This window comes from Carlito syrichta, unplaced genomic scaffold (assembly GCF_000164805.1).
Source record: "Carlito syrichta isolate Samal-C Ts95f unplaced genomic scaffold, Tarsius_syrichta-2.0.1 Scaffold303271, whole genome shotgun sequence".
Taxonomy (NCBI): domain Eukaryota; kingdom Metazoa; phylum Chordata; class Mammalia; order Primates; family Tarsiidae; genus Carlito; species Carlito syrichta.
The window spans coordinates 294334-309910 of record NW_007247367.1 but is presented as its reverse complement, the minus strand read 5'-3'; the positions used below and the strand labels follow the sequence as shown (position 1 = coordinate 309910).

At 48.6% G+C, this 15577-nt stretch overlaps 1 protein-coding gene across 1 annotated transcript in view; it reads left to right on the top strand.

The window, feature by feature from the left end:
• Positions 1-9761, top strand: part of LOC110595652 (ras guanyl-releasing protein 3-like) — a 12491-nt gene extending 2730 nt beyond the window's left edge. Inside the window, exons 2-5 of the mRNA XM_021712441.1 lie at positions 2754-2790; positions 5930-6055; positions 6646-7004; positions 9696-9761. Coding sequence (XP_021568116.1) covers positions 2754-2790; positions 5930-6055; positions 6646-7004; positions 9696-9704 — 531 coding nt within the window. The 3' untranslated portion in view covers positions 9705-9761. The remainder of the gene's footprint in view (positions 1-2753; positions 2791-5929; positions 6056-6645; positions 7005-9695) is intronic.
• Positions 9762-15577: the final 5816 nt, after the last annotated feature.

Here is a 15577-nt window from a genome sequence, read left to right as displayed (position 1 = left end):
TTTTTTTTTTGAGTTGGAGTCTCACTCTGTCGCCCAGGCCGGAGTGCAGTGGCACGCTCACAGCTACCCCAGCGATGACCTGCGGGGCTCAGATGATCCTTCAGTTTCAGCCTTCCAAGTAGCTGGAACTACAGGCGTGCATTACCACGCCCGGCAAATTTTTGGATTTATTGTAGTGGTGAGCTTTCACCAAGTTGCCCAGGCTGGTCTCAAACCCACGGGCTCAGACAGTCCTCTCACCTTGGCCTCCCAAAGTGCTGGGATGACAGGCGTGAGCCACTGTGCCTGGCCACACTCATTTTTAAGTCCATTTGGTCAGGCACAGTGGATCACACTTATCATCCCAGCACTTTGGGAGGCTGAGGTGAGGGGATTGCTTAAGCCCAAGAATTTGAGACCAGCCTGGGCAACATACCAAGACCTTGTCTCTACAAAAAAACTAGCCAGGTATGGTGGTGTACGCCTGTAGTCCCAGCTATTTGGGAGGTTGAGGCGGGAGGATCGCCGGAACCCAGAAGGTTGAGGTTGTAGTGAACTGTTATCATGCCACTGCAGTGTGGCCTGGGCAACAGAGTGATATCCCAACTCAAATAATAATAATAATAATAACAATAATAATAATAATATATTCTCTAGGACCAAATAACTTTTGAGGCTCAAAGGAATCTCTGAGCTCTTCATGGATGGACCCCCTTATCTGGAGGGGCAAGGTACAGCCTCATAGGCCTTTAAATCTGTCCCCACTGGCAGCCACTTACTCTTCTTCGGGGTCCACACTGGGGGGGCACTGCCCGCCTATAATGCACTGTGAGCGGCACCCCCACCAGCCCCAGTGGGCCGCTGGCCCTTCTGTGATCAGCATCATTGAATAAAGCAGACAGCGACCACCTAACCCAGCCACGACAGGCTCGGCTACAGGGCCTCTCCAGCTTGAGCTCAGCCCGCGTGATGTCCACACTGTCACCCCTGGGCCAGACTGGGGGGGACACAAGAAGGGACAGGCGAGGCCCCTTCTTTATGGGGTTTCGGAGGAGCTGCCAGGTGGGCGAAGACAGCACCGCCAGGCCCAGGCGCCTGAACCTTCCAGGCAAAGGCTGCCCCGTGGAACTGCGGTCCTCACATCTCCCCGAGACGCCTGCCACTTCCTGCTAGCCGGATGTTGCTGATGGCCTGGTTGGCAGAGTGTGAGCTTGCTTCCTTCCTACCCTCCTTCCCTCCCTTACTTCTTCCCTCTCCCTCCCTTTTCTCTCTTCCTTCCTTTTTTCTTTCTTCCTTCCTTTTATCTTTCTCCCTTCCTTTTTTCTTTCTCTCTTCCTTCCTTTTATCTTTCTCTCTCTCTTCCTTTTTTCTCTCTCTTCCTTCCTTTTTTCTTTCTCTCTTTCCTTCCTTCCCTTTTCTTCCTCCCTCTCTCTCTCCCTCCCTGTCTCTCTCTGTCTCTCTCTCTTTCTTGTCTCACTCTGTCACCCAGGCTGGAGGACAATGGCATAATCACAGCTCACCACAGCCTCAACCTCCTGGGCTCAGGCGATCCTCCTGCCTCAGCCTCCTGAGTAGCTGTCCTATAGGCACGCGCCACCGTGCCTGGCTTGTTTCCTTATTATTTGTGGACATGAGGTCTTGCTATGTGACCCAGCTTGGTTTCGAACTCCTGGGTTCTCATCCGAAGTGCTGGGATGAGAGGCATGAGTCCCTGTGCCCAGCCATGTGAGCTTTTTCTACATCTCCCTCAGCCCCGGCACAGCCCAGACACAGAGCACATGCGGAGAATGAATACAGGGAGGCATAAGCCCATGCCGCTTCTGTAGCCCTTCGAGGTACAAATACTACTCAGAAAAGCGCCCAGTGCAATCTAAACGTCCTAGTGTCAGGGGTGCTTCTTCGATGACTTTGCTCCTGTTTTGAGCACCAAAAGTCGCTAGTGTCATTAAAAAGAGGCCGCTGGCAGCTTCCAAAGACAGAGTCATCACCTCCCCTGCACATTTTGCTGAGAGGCCGGGTGTGGTGGCTTGCTCCTGGAATCCAACCATTTTGGGAGACTGAAGCAGAAGGATGATTTGAGCCCGGGTGTTCGGGACCAACCTGGGCAACACAGCAAGACCCCTTGTCTACAAAAAAAAAAAAAATTAACCAGGCATGGTGGGATACGTCTGTAGTCTCAGCTACTCAGGAGACTGAGGTGGGAGGATCCCTTGAGCCCAGGAGTTCGAGGTTGCAGTGAGCTATGATCGCTCCACTGCACTGCAGCCTGGGCGACAGAGAGAGACCCTGTCTCAAAATAATAACTAAATAGTCAGGTGTGGTGGCTCATGCCTGTGATTCTAGCATGTTGGGAGGCTGAGGTGGAAGAATCCCTTGAGCCAGGAGTTCGAGGCTGCGGTGAGCTATGATTGTGCCACTGTACTGCAGCCTGGGTGAGAGTGAGATGCTGTCTCAAAAAAACAAAACAAAACAAAACAAGAAAAAGAACAATTTGCTGAGAGGGCTTCATTTCAAAGTGCAGCTAATGCACCAAACTTAGTTTCCTGTCCCGGCCCCCCTTTGGCTCCGAGAAATAAAAGGGAAGCCACTCTCAAGTTGTCCCCAGCTGGTGTGGCTGGGAGGGGCTCCTTCATCTGCCAGGAAGGGTGTTCAAGCAGCTACTTCCTGTTTGTGCCCGCTCAGTCAGTCGTCAAGCGTCCCAGGACTTCCTTCTCAGTAGCCTTGTTTTCCTTCCAGATTTCTCTGACACTCCTCTACCTTTTTTTTTTTTTCAGCTCTGGGGCTTAATCAAGCAAGGATACAAATGCAAAGGTGAGTACATGTTGTTTTGTAACAATTTGGCATTTGGGTCGGAATCCCATGTGTCTCGTTCAACCATGGAAGCTCTTGGCGTCACTGAGGACTGGGGTCTTTAGGGCCAGTGGCAGCTGAGAGGTGGCGTGTTTGAGAAGGGGGCCCTGGGGTTTTAGAGAGACACAGTCTCCAAGAATTCAGACTGTATAGCTTGTGCCAACCCCCCCTATCAACGCCCACACTTCTCGTCCCTGTGAACCATCAGCACCCAGTTTACTTAGGCACTCACTAAAATGCTGTACTGTAAGTCCCCTACATACGAACCTTCAAGTTATGAACTGTAACAATGCACACTTTTGTTTTTTTAATGTATATTTCTCTCCACTGGAAGTCCGGATAGTCTGTTAAATACACACAGTACTGTATGACTGACTGTGTTCGTTGGGTACGTAGGCTAACTTTGTTGGACTTAAAACAAATAGGACTTACAAAGGCACTCTTGGAAAGGAACCCATGCATATGTTGGGAACTTGCTGTACCTAAGAGCCTTTTCCTTCAAGGAAATAAACATTCATTTCTGCAACTCATGGGCATTTCTTCCCACTCACACACAGCGATTCCTTCCTCTACCAAATCACACAGAGGATGATAAAAGGAAGGAGAAAACTTCAAACTGACTTTTTTTTTTTGAGTTGGAGTCTGACTCTGTCACCCAGACTGGTCTCGACCTGCTGGACTCCAGCGATCCTTCTGCCTCAGCCTTCCAAGTAGCCGGAATTACAGGCATGCGCTACCACGCCCGGCTGATTTTTTGATTTATTGTAGAGATATGGTCTCGCTGCCCAGGCGGGTCTCGAACCCACGAGCTCAGGCAATCCACTCACCTCAGCCTCCCAAAGGCGCGGGATTACAGGCTGAGCCACCAAGCCCGGCCAAACTGACTTTTGACCCTTTCAATGAATGTGTTCTTCTATCTCTCCCATTTAACTAACATTCGAAAACAGTTGAATAAATAGATATTTGACAAATGCAATATGTAAGCATATTAAGCATTTAGAAATGTATTGCTGCTTGTCACATATGATTATTACACATGATTGGTGTTTAAGGAGCTGCTGGGTTCCTTACACTGGTTCTTTTAAGAATTTGATAATGCTTTTGAAAAATATAATAAGATTACAAAAAGAAGCATCTTAGTCACAGAACCTCTTCAGGTGAACCCTGCTCCCCTGGGGTGTCTTTTCTTTTTTCTTTTGAGTTGGATTCTCACTCTGTCACTCAGGCTGGAGTGCAGTGGCAGGATCATGGCTCACCACAACCTTGACCTCTTGAGCTCAGGTGATCCTTCTGTCTCAGCCTCCTGCGTAACTGGAACTACAGGTGCGTGCCACCACGCCTGGCTCATTTTTTTGTAGAGGTGAGGTCTTGCTATGTTGCCTAGGCTCGTCTTGAACTCCTGGTCTCAAGCCATCCTCCTGCCTTGGCCTCCCAAAGGACTGGGATTGCAGGCATAAGCCACCATGCCTGGCCAGGATACGTTTTTTTCTCCAACCGTCTTTCAGGATTTGGTCCTCATTTTGCACGAACAAAACGCTTCCCAGAACCTCCGTTCAGTGCTCAGAAGGACTTTCTCTCTGTCATTTATCTTGGTCTAACTTGGAATTTTACTTTCAAATGGCAAAGATACTGCAATATCTTATTGCCCAGCAGTGAGTTACTGGTTGTCCTTGGATTTCAATTTCCTATCCCCTAAAACACACACACACACGCACACGCTGTTTTATGAAGATAAAAACCAACTAAACCCTTGGATCCTCCTTGACTTTTTCTTAACAGCACATACAGTGAAAAAAATGAATGAAATAGGCTGGACATGCCATTAAGCCTGTCTGAAACAAAACCCCTAGGGAGAAAGTGAGTCCTGGAGCCGGACTTGGTGGCTCAGCCTGTAATCCCACGCTTTGGGAGGCTGAGGTGAGTGGATTGCCTGAACCCGCGGGTTCGAGACCTGCCTGGGCAACTTGGTGAGACCTCATCTCTACAATAAATCAAAAAAATTAGCCGGGTGTGGTAGCACGCGCCTATAGTTCCAGCTACCTGGAAGACTGAGGCGGAAGGATTGCTGGAGCCCAGCAGGTCGAGGGTGCGGTGGCTGGGAGCGTGCCACTCCAGTCTGGGCGACAGTGAGACTCCAACACACACACAAACAAAAAGTGAGTCCTGGAAACAGAAAGGTCTTTGATGGTGGGCGAGAAATACACGCTTAAACATGCCCACGTCTGTTCAGTGATTCTAGGTGACGTATGGGACCCTCGTCACATGACACAATTGTGACTAGTTTCCAAAGGGACCAAATGTGTCTTCCCCGAGTAGTAACTGATATTCCCCTGCCTTGTACCTAAAGCCTCCCAGTGGGCAGTTTCACCGACTCTGTGGCACACCGTTGCAAACCATAGCCAGGTCAGAATAGGTTTGCTGTTATGTCCACCTTATTTTCCATTTATCTACAAAAAAAGGAAGCAGGAGATAGGATTTATTGTCCTGGAAAAGGATTTGGGAAATGAAGAAAAGTTAAAGAATCCAGGCCGGGCACTGTGGCTCACACCTGTAATCCCAGCACTTTGGGAGGCCGAGGCGGGAGGATCATTCCCTCACTCTCCAAAAAAAAAAAAAACGGGGTGGGGGAGAGAAAAATGAAAAGAATCCATACAAGGACTGAAAGAGTATCTCCCAGTAAATGACCAGAGGCAGCACCCGACCCTGGAAAAAACTGGAAGCGGAGGCCTCTCACCCTCATTTTGGCGGGGTGCCCTGTCTGTGGGGAGTCCATCTCGGCCTGGGAAAGAATCCCAGTCCCGTAAGTTTTGCATTTCATCTGGGGCAACTGCCTTCTCAAGCTGGCCTCTGCTTGCTTGCCCCGAGGCCCTGCCCTCGGATGGAGAAACAAGATGAGTGGATTTAAGAAAGTGGTAGGACCCTCAGAAGGCAAGATTGACCCCCGGGCCCTGTCCAGCCCCGAGGCATGCCCTGGGGGTGGAGCTGGACTACGAAACTCAACACAGAAATGGGCGGGGAGGGGAGGTGGACAGCTCTGTCCTGGGAAGCTCAGTCAGCACCAGGCACACCCATTACCTGTGACGCATTTGGAATCTTGCAGACTGTGGAGCCAATTGTCACAAACAGTGCAAAGATCTCCTGGTCCTGGCCTGCAGGAGACTTGCCCGGGCGCCCTCCCTGGGCAGTGGTCATGGGTCGCTGCCTGGAAGCCCCTCGCTGCCCCCAGGTAATGCCCTGCGGTGCTTGCCGCCACAATGTCCCTCTGCTCAGTGCTTCTCACCCAGGTCTCTTTTGGGTTCTGGATCTAAACTGGACAGGGCTGTTATAAAAAGGCTGCTGGGTGCAGTGGCTCACACCTGTCATCTCAGCATTTTGGGAGGCTGAGGCGGGAGGATTGCTTAAGACTAGGAGTTTGAGGCCAGCCTGGGCAACACAGGGAGACCTCGTCTCTACAAAAAAAAATGTTTAAAAAAAACTCACTACTTGGGAGGCTGAGGCAGGAGGATTGCTTGAGCCCAGGAGGTTAAGGCTGCGGTGAGCTGTGATTGTGCCACAGCACAGCAGCCTGGGCAACACAGTGAGACCCCCAACTCAAAACAAAGCCCTAAGGCCTTCCATAGGGTGAGCAGCATGGCTGGGCCCAGGCTTCCCTCTGTTTCTAGGCTCATTGATGTGCAATGTGCTGGCCCCTAGCTAAGTTCTGGCCCTGGGTCCTCCCAGACCTTGCCTGTGAAACTCCGGCCATGTGCACCCACTTGGATGGTTTGCTCTCAAGCAGTCAGATGTCCAATAGCTCCCCTCCCCCTCCCCTTCCAGTGCAGGACGAGGTGTTCGAGTTTCCCGGGGTCGCTGCAGGACACCGGGACCTGGACAGCAGGGCCATCACACTGGTCACCGGCTCTTCTCGCAAGATCTCTGTGCGTCTGCAGCGGGCCACCACCAGCCAGGCCACCCAGACTGAGCCCGTCTGGTCAGAGGCTGGCTGGGGGGACTCGGGGTCCCACACCTTCCCCAAAATGAAGTCCAAGTTCCACAACAAAGCAGCCAAAGACAAAGGCTTTGCCAAGTGGGAAAACGAGAAGCCCAGGGTGCAGGCAGGTGTGGACGTCATGGACCGAGGCACCGAGTTCGAACTTGACCAGGACGAAGGCGAGGAGGCCAGACAGAACGGTGAGGTCAGTGCCGGGTTGAGCCACAGATGAAATCAGGAGGAGGCTGAAGATGAGTCTGATGGTGGGGCTGGGAGGTCTACCTAGGAATTCGAAAGCAGGATGGCTGGGAGTCCAGACCTAGCACTTTGAGTCTTGCCTTTGGCTAGCTACGTGTGACCCTGGACATATGGTCTCTTGTCTTTGGAAATCCACTTCATCATGTGGAAAACTGAACTGGGACTAGGCATGGTGGCTCACATCCGTAATCCCACCACTTTAGGAGGCTGAGGTGGGAGGATCGCTTGGGGCCAGAAGTTGCAGACCAGCCTGGGCAACATAGCAAGATTCTGTCTCTACAAAAAATAAAATACAAAATTTAGGCCAGGCGGGGTGGCTCACACCGGTAATTCCAGCACTTTGGGAGGCCAAGGTGAGAGGATCGCTTGAGCCTAGGGGTTCGAGAATGGCCTAGGCAACAGTTGAGCAAGACCTCATCTCTACAAAAAAAAAAAAAAAAAAATTAGCCAGGTGTGGTGGTGCACACCTGTAGTCCCAGCTACTGGGGAGACTGAGGCAGAAGGATCACTTGAGCTCAGAAGGTCAAGGCACGGTAATCTGTGGTTGTGCCACTGTACTTTAGCCTGGGTAAAACAGTGAGACCCCCAACTCAAAAAAAAAAAGATAGCCGGGTGTGGTGGTGCATGCCCATAGTCCCAGATACTCAGAAAGCTGAGATGGGAGGATCACTTGAGGCCAGGAGTTCGAGGCTGCAGTGAGATATGATTGCACCCCCGTATTCCACCAGGACAATAGAGCAAGACCCCGTCTTTAAAAAAGGAAAGAAAATTGGATGAGATGGCGTTCTAAAGCTTGTAAAGCTTATCATGTCTGTGTCCTGAAATGAAGCCTGGGAACCCACGACTGTGTGTCCAGTCTACCAGTCTGCTGTCCAGATCAGCTTGTTTTTCCAAGCTAGAACCAGGGCCCAAATTCAGGGCAGACAGTGGAGGTCAAAGGCTTGTAGATAGTGAAGGATGACTGGAAACTCTTATTCCTCCCAAAAAAGAGTCTTTAGACAGTATCAGGGAAAGAGGGGTGGTGAGAATTGGAGACACAGGCCCTCAAGCGTTCTTAAACCCATCATTTCAGGACACAGACATGATACACTTCACTAAGTTTTAGATCTCAACCCAGTTCAATTTTCTTTTATTTTCTACAGACAGGGTCTTGCTCTGTTGCCCAGACTGGGGTGCAGTGGTGCAGTCATAGTCCACTGCAGCCTCAAACTCCTGGGCTCAAGCGATCCTCCCATCCCAGCCTTCTGAGTATCTGAGACTCTGCCTGCACACAAGCATGGCATTCCAGTTGTCCAAAGCAAACCGGGATGCATGTGGAATGTTTTAGAACATGCTGGAAATAGACATGGATTCGAGACGGAGTTAAATACATATATTAGCCAAGAGCCTATCTTGTAGTATGAAAATGGACTTGGGGAAATGGTGTCATATTCCCGACTTTGAAAGTAGCATCTTGGAGAAAGGCCACTGTCACCCTGTTGAATCCTTCTTGGAAATAGAATATTAGGTTAGGCTGAGATCCTACTGGACCGGGCCGGTGCTCTGGAGTCTTAGGGGGTGGTCCCTACAGCCCACCCATCAGGAGACCTAAACACAGTCTCCATCGTTTCCCATGATGAGAAAAACCCCAGCAGCCTGCAACCAAAGTCCCTCTGGTCCCTTCTTCCTTGGAGTCAATTAACAGGAGGCCACCCATTATCTCCAGTCATGCGATGTTTATTCTAAGTTTCTGCTGAGCCATTTTTTTCTTTTCTTATAACACATACTTTTTTTTTTTCTTAAGTTGGGGTTTCTCTCTGTCACTCAGGCTGTAGTACTATGGTACACTCACGGCCACCCCTGCTGGGCTCCGGCGATCCTTCCACCTCAGCCTTCCAAGTAGCCGGAACTACAGGCGTGTGTCACCATGCCCGGCTAATTTTTTCATTTTATTGTAGAGACGAGGTCTTGCCATGTCTTGCCATGTTGCCCAGACTGGTCTCGAACCCCTGGGCTCAGGCAGTCCTCTTCCTCGGTCTCCCAAAGTGCTGGGATGACAGGCTTGAGCCACTGAGCCCAGCCAACACCAACTTTTAAAAACGGCTTTGAGATAGAATTCACATCCTGTGAAACTGACCCATTTAAAGTGTACAATTCAGTGGCTTATTGTGTGCTCACGGAGTTGTGCGACCATCACCGCGATCTGATGTTAGAACATTTTCTTCATTCCCCAAAGAAGCCCTATGCCCATGAGCTGTCATTCCCCCACCCACCACCACCTCCCCCGAGTCCCATGCAACCAGCTAATTTATTTTCCGTCTCTGTATGTTTGCACCACCAACTTTTGCGTGTCCCCTTCAGATCATCTTGGCAGATGTATCGGTCCTACCCTCTCATTTCTACTGGCCTACCATAAATTCAAACTGGGAACAGAGGGGAATAAGAGAAAATTCATGATGAGATGTCAAGGGCTCTTAACCCCGAGGTCTAATTAATAGCTTATGTGCTGGGAGGACCCTTGATCTCTGAATCTCCACCGAGGCTACAAGGGACTGAGCATTTCATGTCTCTCTAATTCATCTGAAAACTGGCTTCCTAGGGGCATCCTTATTTAGTCACATGAGATCCAGCCATGCAAGGGTTCCGATTTGTGTTTCAGGATGGCTGACGTGGGGCCGGGAGACCAAAGGTGTCACATGGGCTTTTGGAAGGAGAAAGGGAGACACCCTGAAGACGACTCTCACGCTCGGGAAGTTACCTGGAAAGATGCCCGGACGTGTCCCGCCTTGTGGCATTGGGAGATCTCCAAGATTGGACTCCGGGACAGAGAAGCCACCCTGACGACAAACTATTTATTCCCTTCCCTGCCCCTCGTGAGGGGCCGGGAAAACCGTGTTACGTAGTAGTCAGTAGTTTTCTCACGTATCTTTCTCTAGAGCCATTGACATACGGGTGAAATGGAAGCTCTCGTGTGTGCACTTGAATACCCATCCTCAAAACTCAGGCCTTGCTTCTTTTGTGGGATGATGATTTCAATATTTTTATAAACTTGTGTGTGTGTGTGTGGTGGGGGTAGCGGGTGGCGTTTAACAAAGTGTTGATTTAGAGGGGTTTTTTTGTGTGTGTTCCTTTTGGATGGGACCAGGACACAACCTTTTCCTGGGGTCAAGGAGACTGTTCAGGCCTTGGAAGGCTGTGGTTCTTCTCATGCTGATAGCTGCAAGGAGAAGCTGTTTATGTTGTCCCTACTGTTACATTGTTGCCATGCCGTGTGACAAGTCGCACACATATATATCACACGAGTCTTGCCAATTCTGCATCACTAGGAAGGAATGACGTCATGGGTGCTCTCCTAATATTTATAACAGCCATCATGGTGGAAATTAACCATACTTGGTCCAGCTGGCTAGGTTAAGCCCGATTCCTTAAGATTCCTGAAATAGAAATAAGTTTTGGCTCAAAAACAACAAAAAAAAAGCTGGGCGCGGTGACTCATGCCTGTAATCCCAGCACTTTGAGAGGCTGAAGCAAGAGAATCGCTTGAGCTCAGCCTGGGCAACATAGCAAGATCTCATCTCTATAAAAAAAAATTAGCCAGGTGTGGTGGTGCATACCTGTAATCCCAGCTACTCGAGAAGCTGAGGGGGAAAGATTGCCTGAATCCAGGAGGTCGAGGCTGCAGTGAGCTGTGATCGTGCCCCTACATTCCAGCCTGAGCGACAAAGTGAGAGCCCAACACAAAAAGGTAAAATATCGCTGTAAACATAAGATTGGGAACTCTGCAAATTAAATAAAGTTATCAGTTGAGGAAGCTATGATTAAGCTAGGTAATAAGAGAGCTCACCATTTGCAAAGACCTGAGTGAAAATGTGTTGGTTCCCTGTATATACACTGTCTCCTTCTATTCATTCATGCAATGAAATATGTGTAACAACATTAAAAACAGGAAACAGCGATTTAAGTACAGGAAGCCGCTCTTATGTTTCAGAGAAATTGAAGAACATTCAGGAAAAAACTTGTCAATAAACGTTGTCCTGTTCTTTTACTTCTCGAAGGAATGATTTCACCGCCCACTTAGTTTGAGTATTTTTAAGTTTTCTTATATAGGAACAGTTTTATATTGTCAGCCTTCCTGGGATAAAGATGCAAAATGTAGCTTGAGCCAAAAATAAACATGTAAACAAGAAAAAGAAAAACATGTATAAATGTACATAAACTATATATATACAATAAGTCCTCAATGTCATCCATAGATTCTTGGAAACAAGTGAAAACATATAATAGGACTAGCTTATTTTCTCATCATTATAACTAAATGGCATTGAATGAAGCGACCCTATCTGAGGACCTGCTATATATCCATCATTTCACTTAAAGTCACTGTTTCCGAGAACTTACTGCACACACACACACACACACACACACACACACACCCCCCTAATCTCTTTGCTGCATAATTTAAGTCCTTAACAAAGCTGCTTTACAATTTTGATCATATCATATACTCACAACCAGTGGTGACTGGTGTTTCCAATCAATCAATTTCCCACCATCAGTAAAATACACCGAACAGCAAACCCATGATAGAACAGAAGGAACTCTTCCAGTTGGCTCCTCTAGGCCTTTGCTGCATAGGTTTGATGATTATTGTTGCCTTGAAAGGGAAAAGAAGGGCCAGGCACAGTGCCTCACGCCTGTAATCCCAGCACTTTGGGAGGCCAAGGTGAAAAGACTGCCTGAGCACATGGGTTCGAGACCAGCCTGGGCAACTTGGTGACACTTCTCTACAATAAATCAAAAAATAAGGCTGAGTGCGGTGGCTCACACCTGTAATCCCAGCACTTTGGGAGGCCAAGGTGAGAGGACTGCCTGAGCACACGGGTTCAAGACCAGCCTGGGCAACTTGGTGACACCTCATCTCTACAATAAATCAAAAAATAAGGCTGGGTACGGTGGCTCATGCCTATCATCCTAGTACTTTGGGAGGCCAAGGTGAGAGGCCTGAGCCCACGGGTTTGAGACCAGCCTGGGCAACTTGGTGAGACCTCATCTCTACAATAAATTGTTTAAAAAATTAGCCAGACACAGTGATGCATGCCTGTGGTTCCAGCTACTCGGAAGGCTGAGGTGGAAGGGTCGTCTGAGCCCAACAGGTCGAGACTATGGTGGCCGTGAGCGTGCCACTGCACTCCAGCCTCGGGAACAGAGTGAGACTCCGACTTAAAAAAAAAGAAAGGGCAAAGCAAAACCAAACCCTTCACAGTGGATATTATCAGGTGTTAGGGAGGGTTTATTAGCTGCTCACCCGAGTTTCCACTGAAGGAGGTCAATGAGACGGCTGCGTTTTTAGACCTGCCTAACTTAACTGGAGCAGCGAGTGTTGGGGTTTGAGCCTGCTACCTACACAACCGGTGGGCTCTGTTGCTTGGCGGGGGGCCAATCCAATGACCACGACTAAGGTGGACTTAACAGGGGACTTGATCCCTAGGCTCTAATTCCTGAAAGCAGTGGTTACCCTAAGGAAGGTGAAACGGGACTTGCGTTGAGTATTGTTGGCTGAGCCATTGTCCACAGAGAAGTCAAGGCCTTGCAGGTGCCATTGCTGATCAGGCCTTGACCTATATCCCACGTGTAGAAATTGGCCAACAGGCTCCTCCCGGGGTGGTGGTTTTCGTATGGTGATGAGAGGAGTGTTGGCCAAAGCTCATCTCCAGACCCAAGCTGTTTTGGTTGTTGCTGGTGCATGGGAGGGTATGTGGGGAGGGGGGGAGGCTTCTGCCTGGAACTTTTCTTGAAACAACAATGCAAGGTGTAACAGCTACAAGTGAGTACTTTTTCACAGTGTGTTCCCCAAAACCTGGGGATGCTGAGTTACAAGCCCTTATGTTGAGTAGATGCCCCCCGAGGTAATACTGTCCCCAGATTTCCAGTCCCTTGAGTGGTCAGAGGGGTTCGCTATTTAAAAATGAAGGTAGGGTAGGACTTGGTGGCTCAGACTGTCATTTCGGCACTTTGGGAGGCTGAGGCGGGAGGATTGTTTGAGCCCAGGAGTTCAAGACCAGCCCGGGCAACACAGCGAAACCTCGTCTCGACCAAAAAAAAAAAAAAAAAAAAAGTCAGGCCTGGTGGTGTGCACCTGTAGACCCAGCTACTGGGGAGGCTGAGGAGGAAGAATGGCTTGAGCTCAGTAGCTGGAGACTGAGGCGGGCCGTGATCGTTCTACTGCACTCCAGTGCAGATTGGGTGACAGAATGAGACCCCGACTCAAAAAGCTAAAAGTAAAAGGAAGGCAGGACTCCAACAGATGGGAAGGCGGACGGTCATTGATGTGAGGTGAAGTATCTATAAGGTCAGCGCAGTGATGTTGCCAAAATATGCAAGACACTCGAATGACGGAGGGGACGGACTCAAATTACCAAAGTATACTTTTTACATTTCTAGCATGTAATTCACAACCAGAGTTCAGCCTCATCCCTGCTGCTTGTGTCTTGGGATCCTGGGCGAGCCAGGGACCTCTGTTTGAGCCTCAGTCTCTTCATTTGAAAAAAGAGATTTCACCACCTCCTCCACCACCTCATAGAGTGTAAAGACCATGTCAGAGACTATCTGTATAAATATTTTGCAAATAAAAGAACTTATAAATGATGATTATTTGGCAATTAAGCAGGATTCTTCTCTAAAATCATCATGAGAGCCCAGACTTTCTATGTATTATATGCTGGATACTTTGGAGGCTCTAACCCCAAGATTTAATTCCATTTTCCATAAAAAAAAACTTAAACAAGTATAAATGAAAATATTCAAGTTTTCTTGGTGGCTTAAGCCTGTAATACCAGCACTTTGGGAGGCCAAGGTGAGAGAATTGACTGAGCCCACGTGTTCGAGACCAGCCTAGGCAACTTGGCGAGACCTCATCTCTACAATAAACCAAAAATTAGCCAGGAGTGGTAGAGCGTGTCCATAGTCTGGCTACTTGGAAGGCTGAGGCGGAAGGACCACCTGAGCCCAGCAGGTTAACCCTGGGGTGGCCACGAGAGTGCCACTGCACTCCAGCCTGGGCGACGGAGTGAGACGCCAATGCCCCCCCCCCCAAAAGAGTTTTCCTTATTCCTGGCGCTGTGTCTGTAGGACCAGATTGGGCTGTTTCTAATGCTGGCTATTCTTACTCTGTTTGAAAATCGGTAGGCAAGATTAAGAAACCCAGTGGGTAAAATGTAAATGAGCTTAGAGAAAAACGCATATATTGGGTGTATGTAAACAGGCCCAAGCGTACATATGCTTAAAAGTCTACTTCTTGAAAGAGTTTAATTTACTGGGAGACAAGAAAAAAACAGAAATGAACTTTAAAAAAATTTTTTAAATTATTTTTATTTTGGAATCAGTGTACAAGTGCAGGTTTATTACATGGACATATTGTGTAGGTTGGGGACTGGGTCTCAGGTGGTTCATTTCCCAGATGGAGAACACTGTACCTGATAGGTAATTTCTGACCCCTAATCCACCTCCCCCCTTACTGATGTCCCAGAGTCAATTATTTCCACCTTTTTGGCCACAAAAATCAACTTTTAAAATAAAAAACACACCATTTGTTTGATAACAGGAAAGTATTTTACAACTACTGAAAGCTGGTGAGTATAGGAATCTACTTGGCATTCAAGGCTTGTCTGGAAAAAGCTCCCTCCTGGCTGACTGGAGTCCAGAGAGCCCTCAGCGCTCCTGTGCTATCTTTTAAAGAGTAACCAGGCCAATGCGGTGGCCCACGACTATAATCCCAACACTTTGGGGCGGAGGCGGAGGTGAGAGGATTGCCTGAGCTCAGGGGTTCGAGACCAGCATGAGCAACATGATGAGATCTCGTTTCTACAATAAATAAAAAGAATTAGTAGGGCGTGGGGGCGCATGCCTGTGGTTCCAGCTACTTGGAAGACTGAGGTGGAAGGCACTCCTGAGCCCAGCAGGTCAAGGCTGCAGTGGCTGTGAGCATGCCACTGCACTCCAGCCTGGGTGACAGAGTGAGACTCTGACTCAAAAACAAAATAACCCCCCCCAAATTATCCCATAATTCTATAAAATTAGAACTTAATAGCAAATCCAGAAAAATGATATATCTAAAGTAAAGAAATCAAAACCAAAGCAAACCAACCAAAACCCCCTCTTCCAAACCTTTCAAACAGCTCAAATCAGAGTGGAAACTGAAATTGAAGACGGTGTGACAAATGGTCGTAAAGATACAGAAACTGCTACACGGGACAGGTACAGGACCCAGCAGGGGCACTGTGTCTCCTCTGAGTCATGCATTTAATGCATGCATAGACAAGAAAGAGGACAAACAAATGACTAACTTGCTAAAATCTAGACCACTAAATAAATAAATAAAAACCTAGTTAACGTGGAGTTTTCTAGGAAAATATCTATGTAAACTGACTGATGAATTTAAAAAGTGGGCTACTGAAAGAGCCACTGTGCCGGGCTCGGTGGCTCAGCCTGTAATCCCGCGCCTTTGGGAGGCTGAGGTGAGTGGATTGCCGAGCCCGCAGGTTC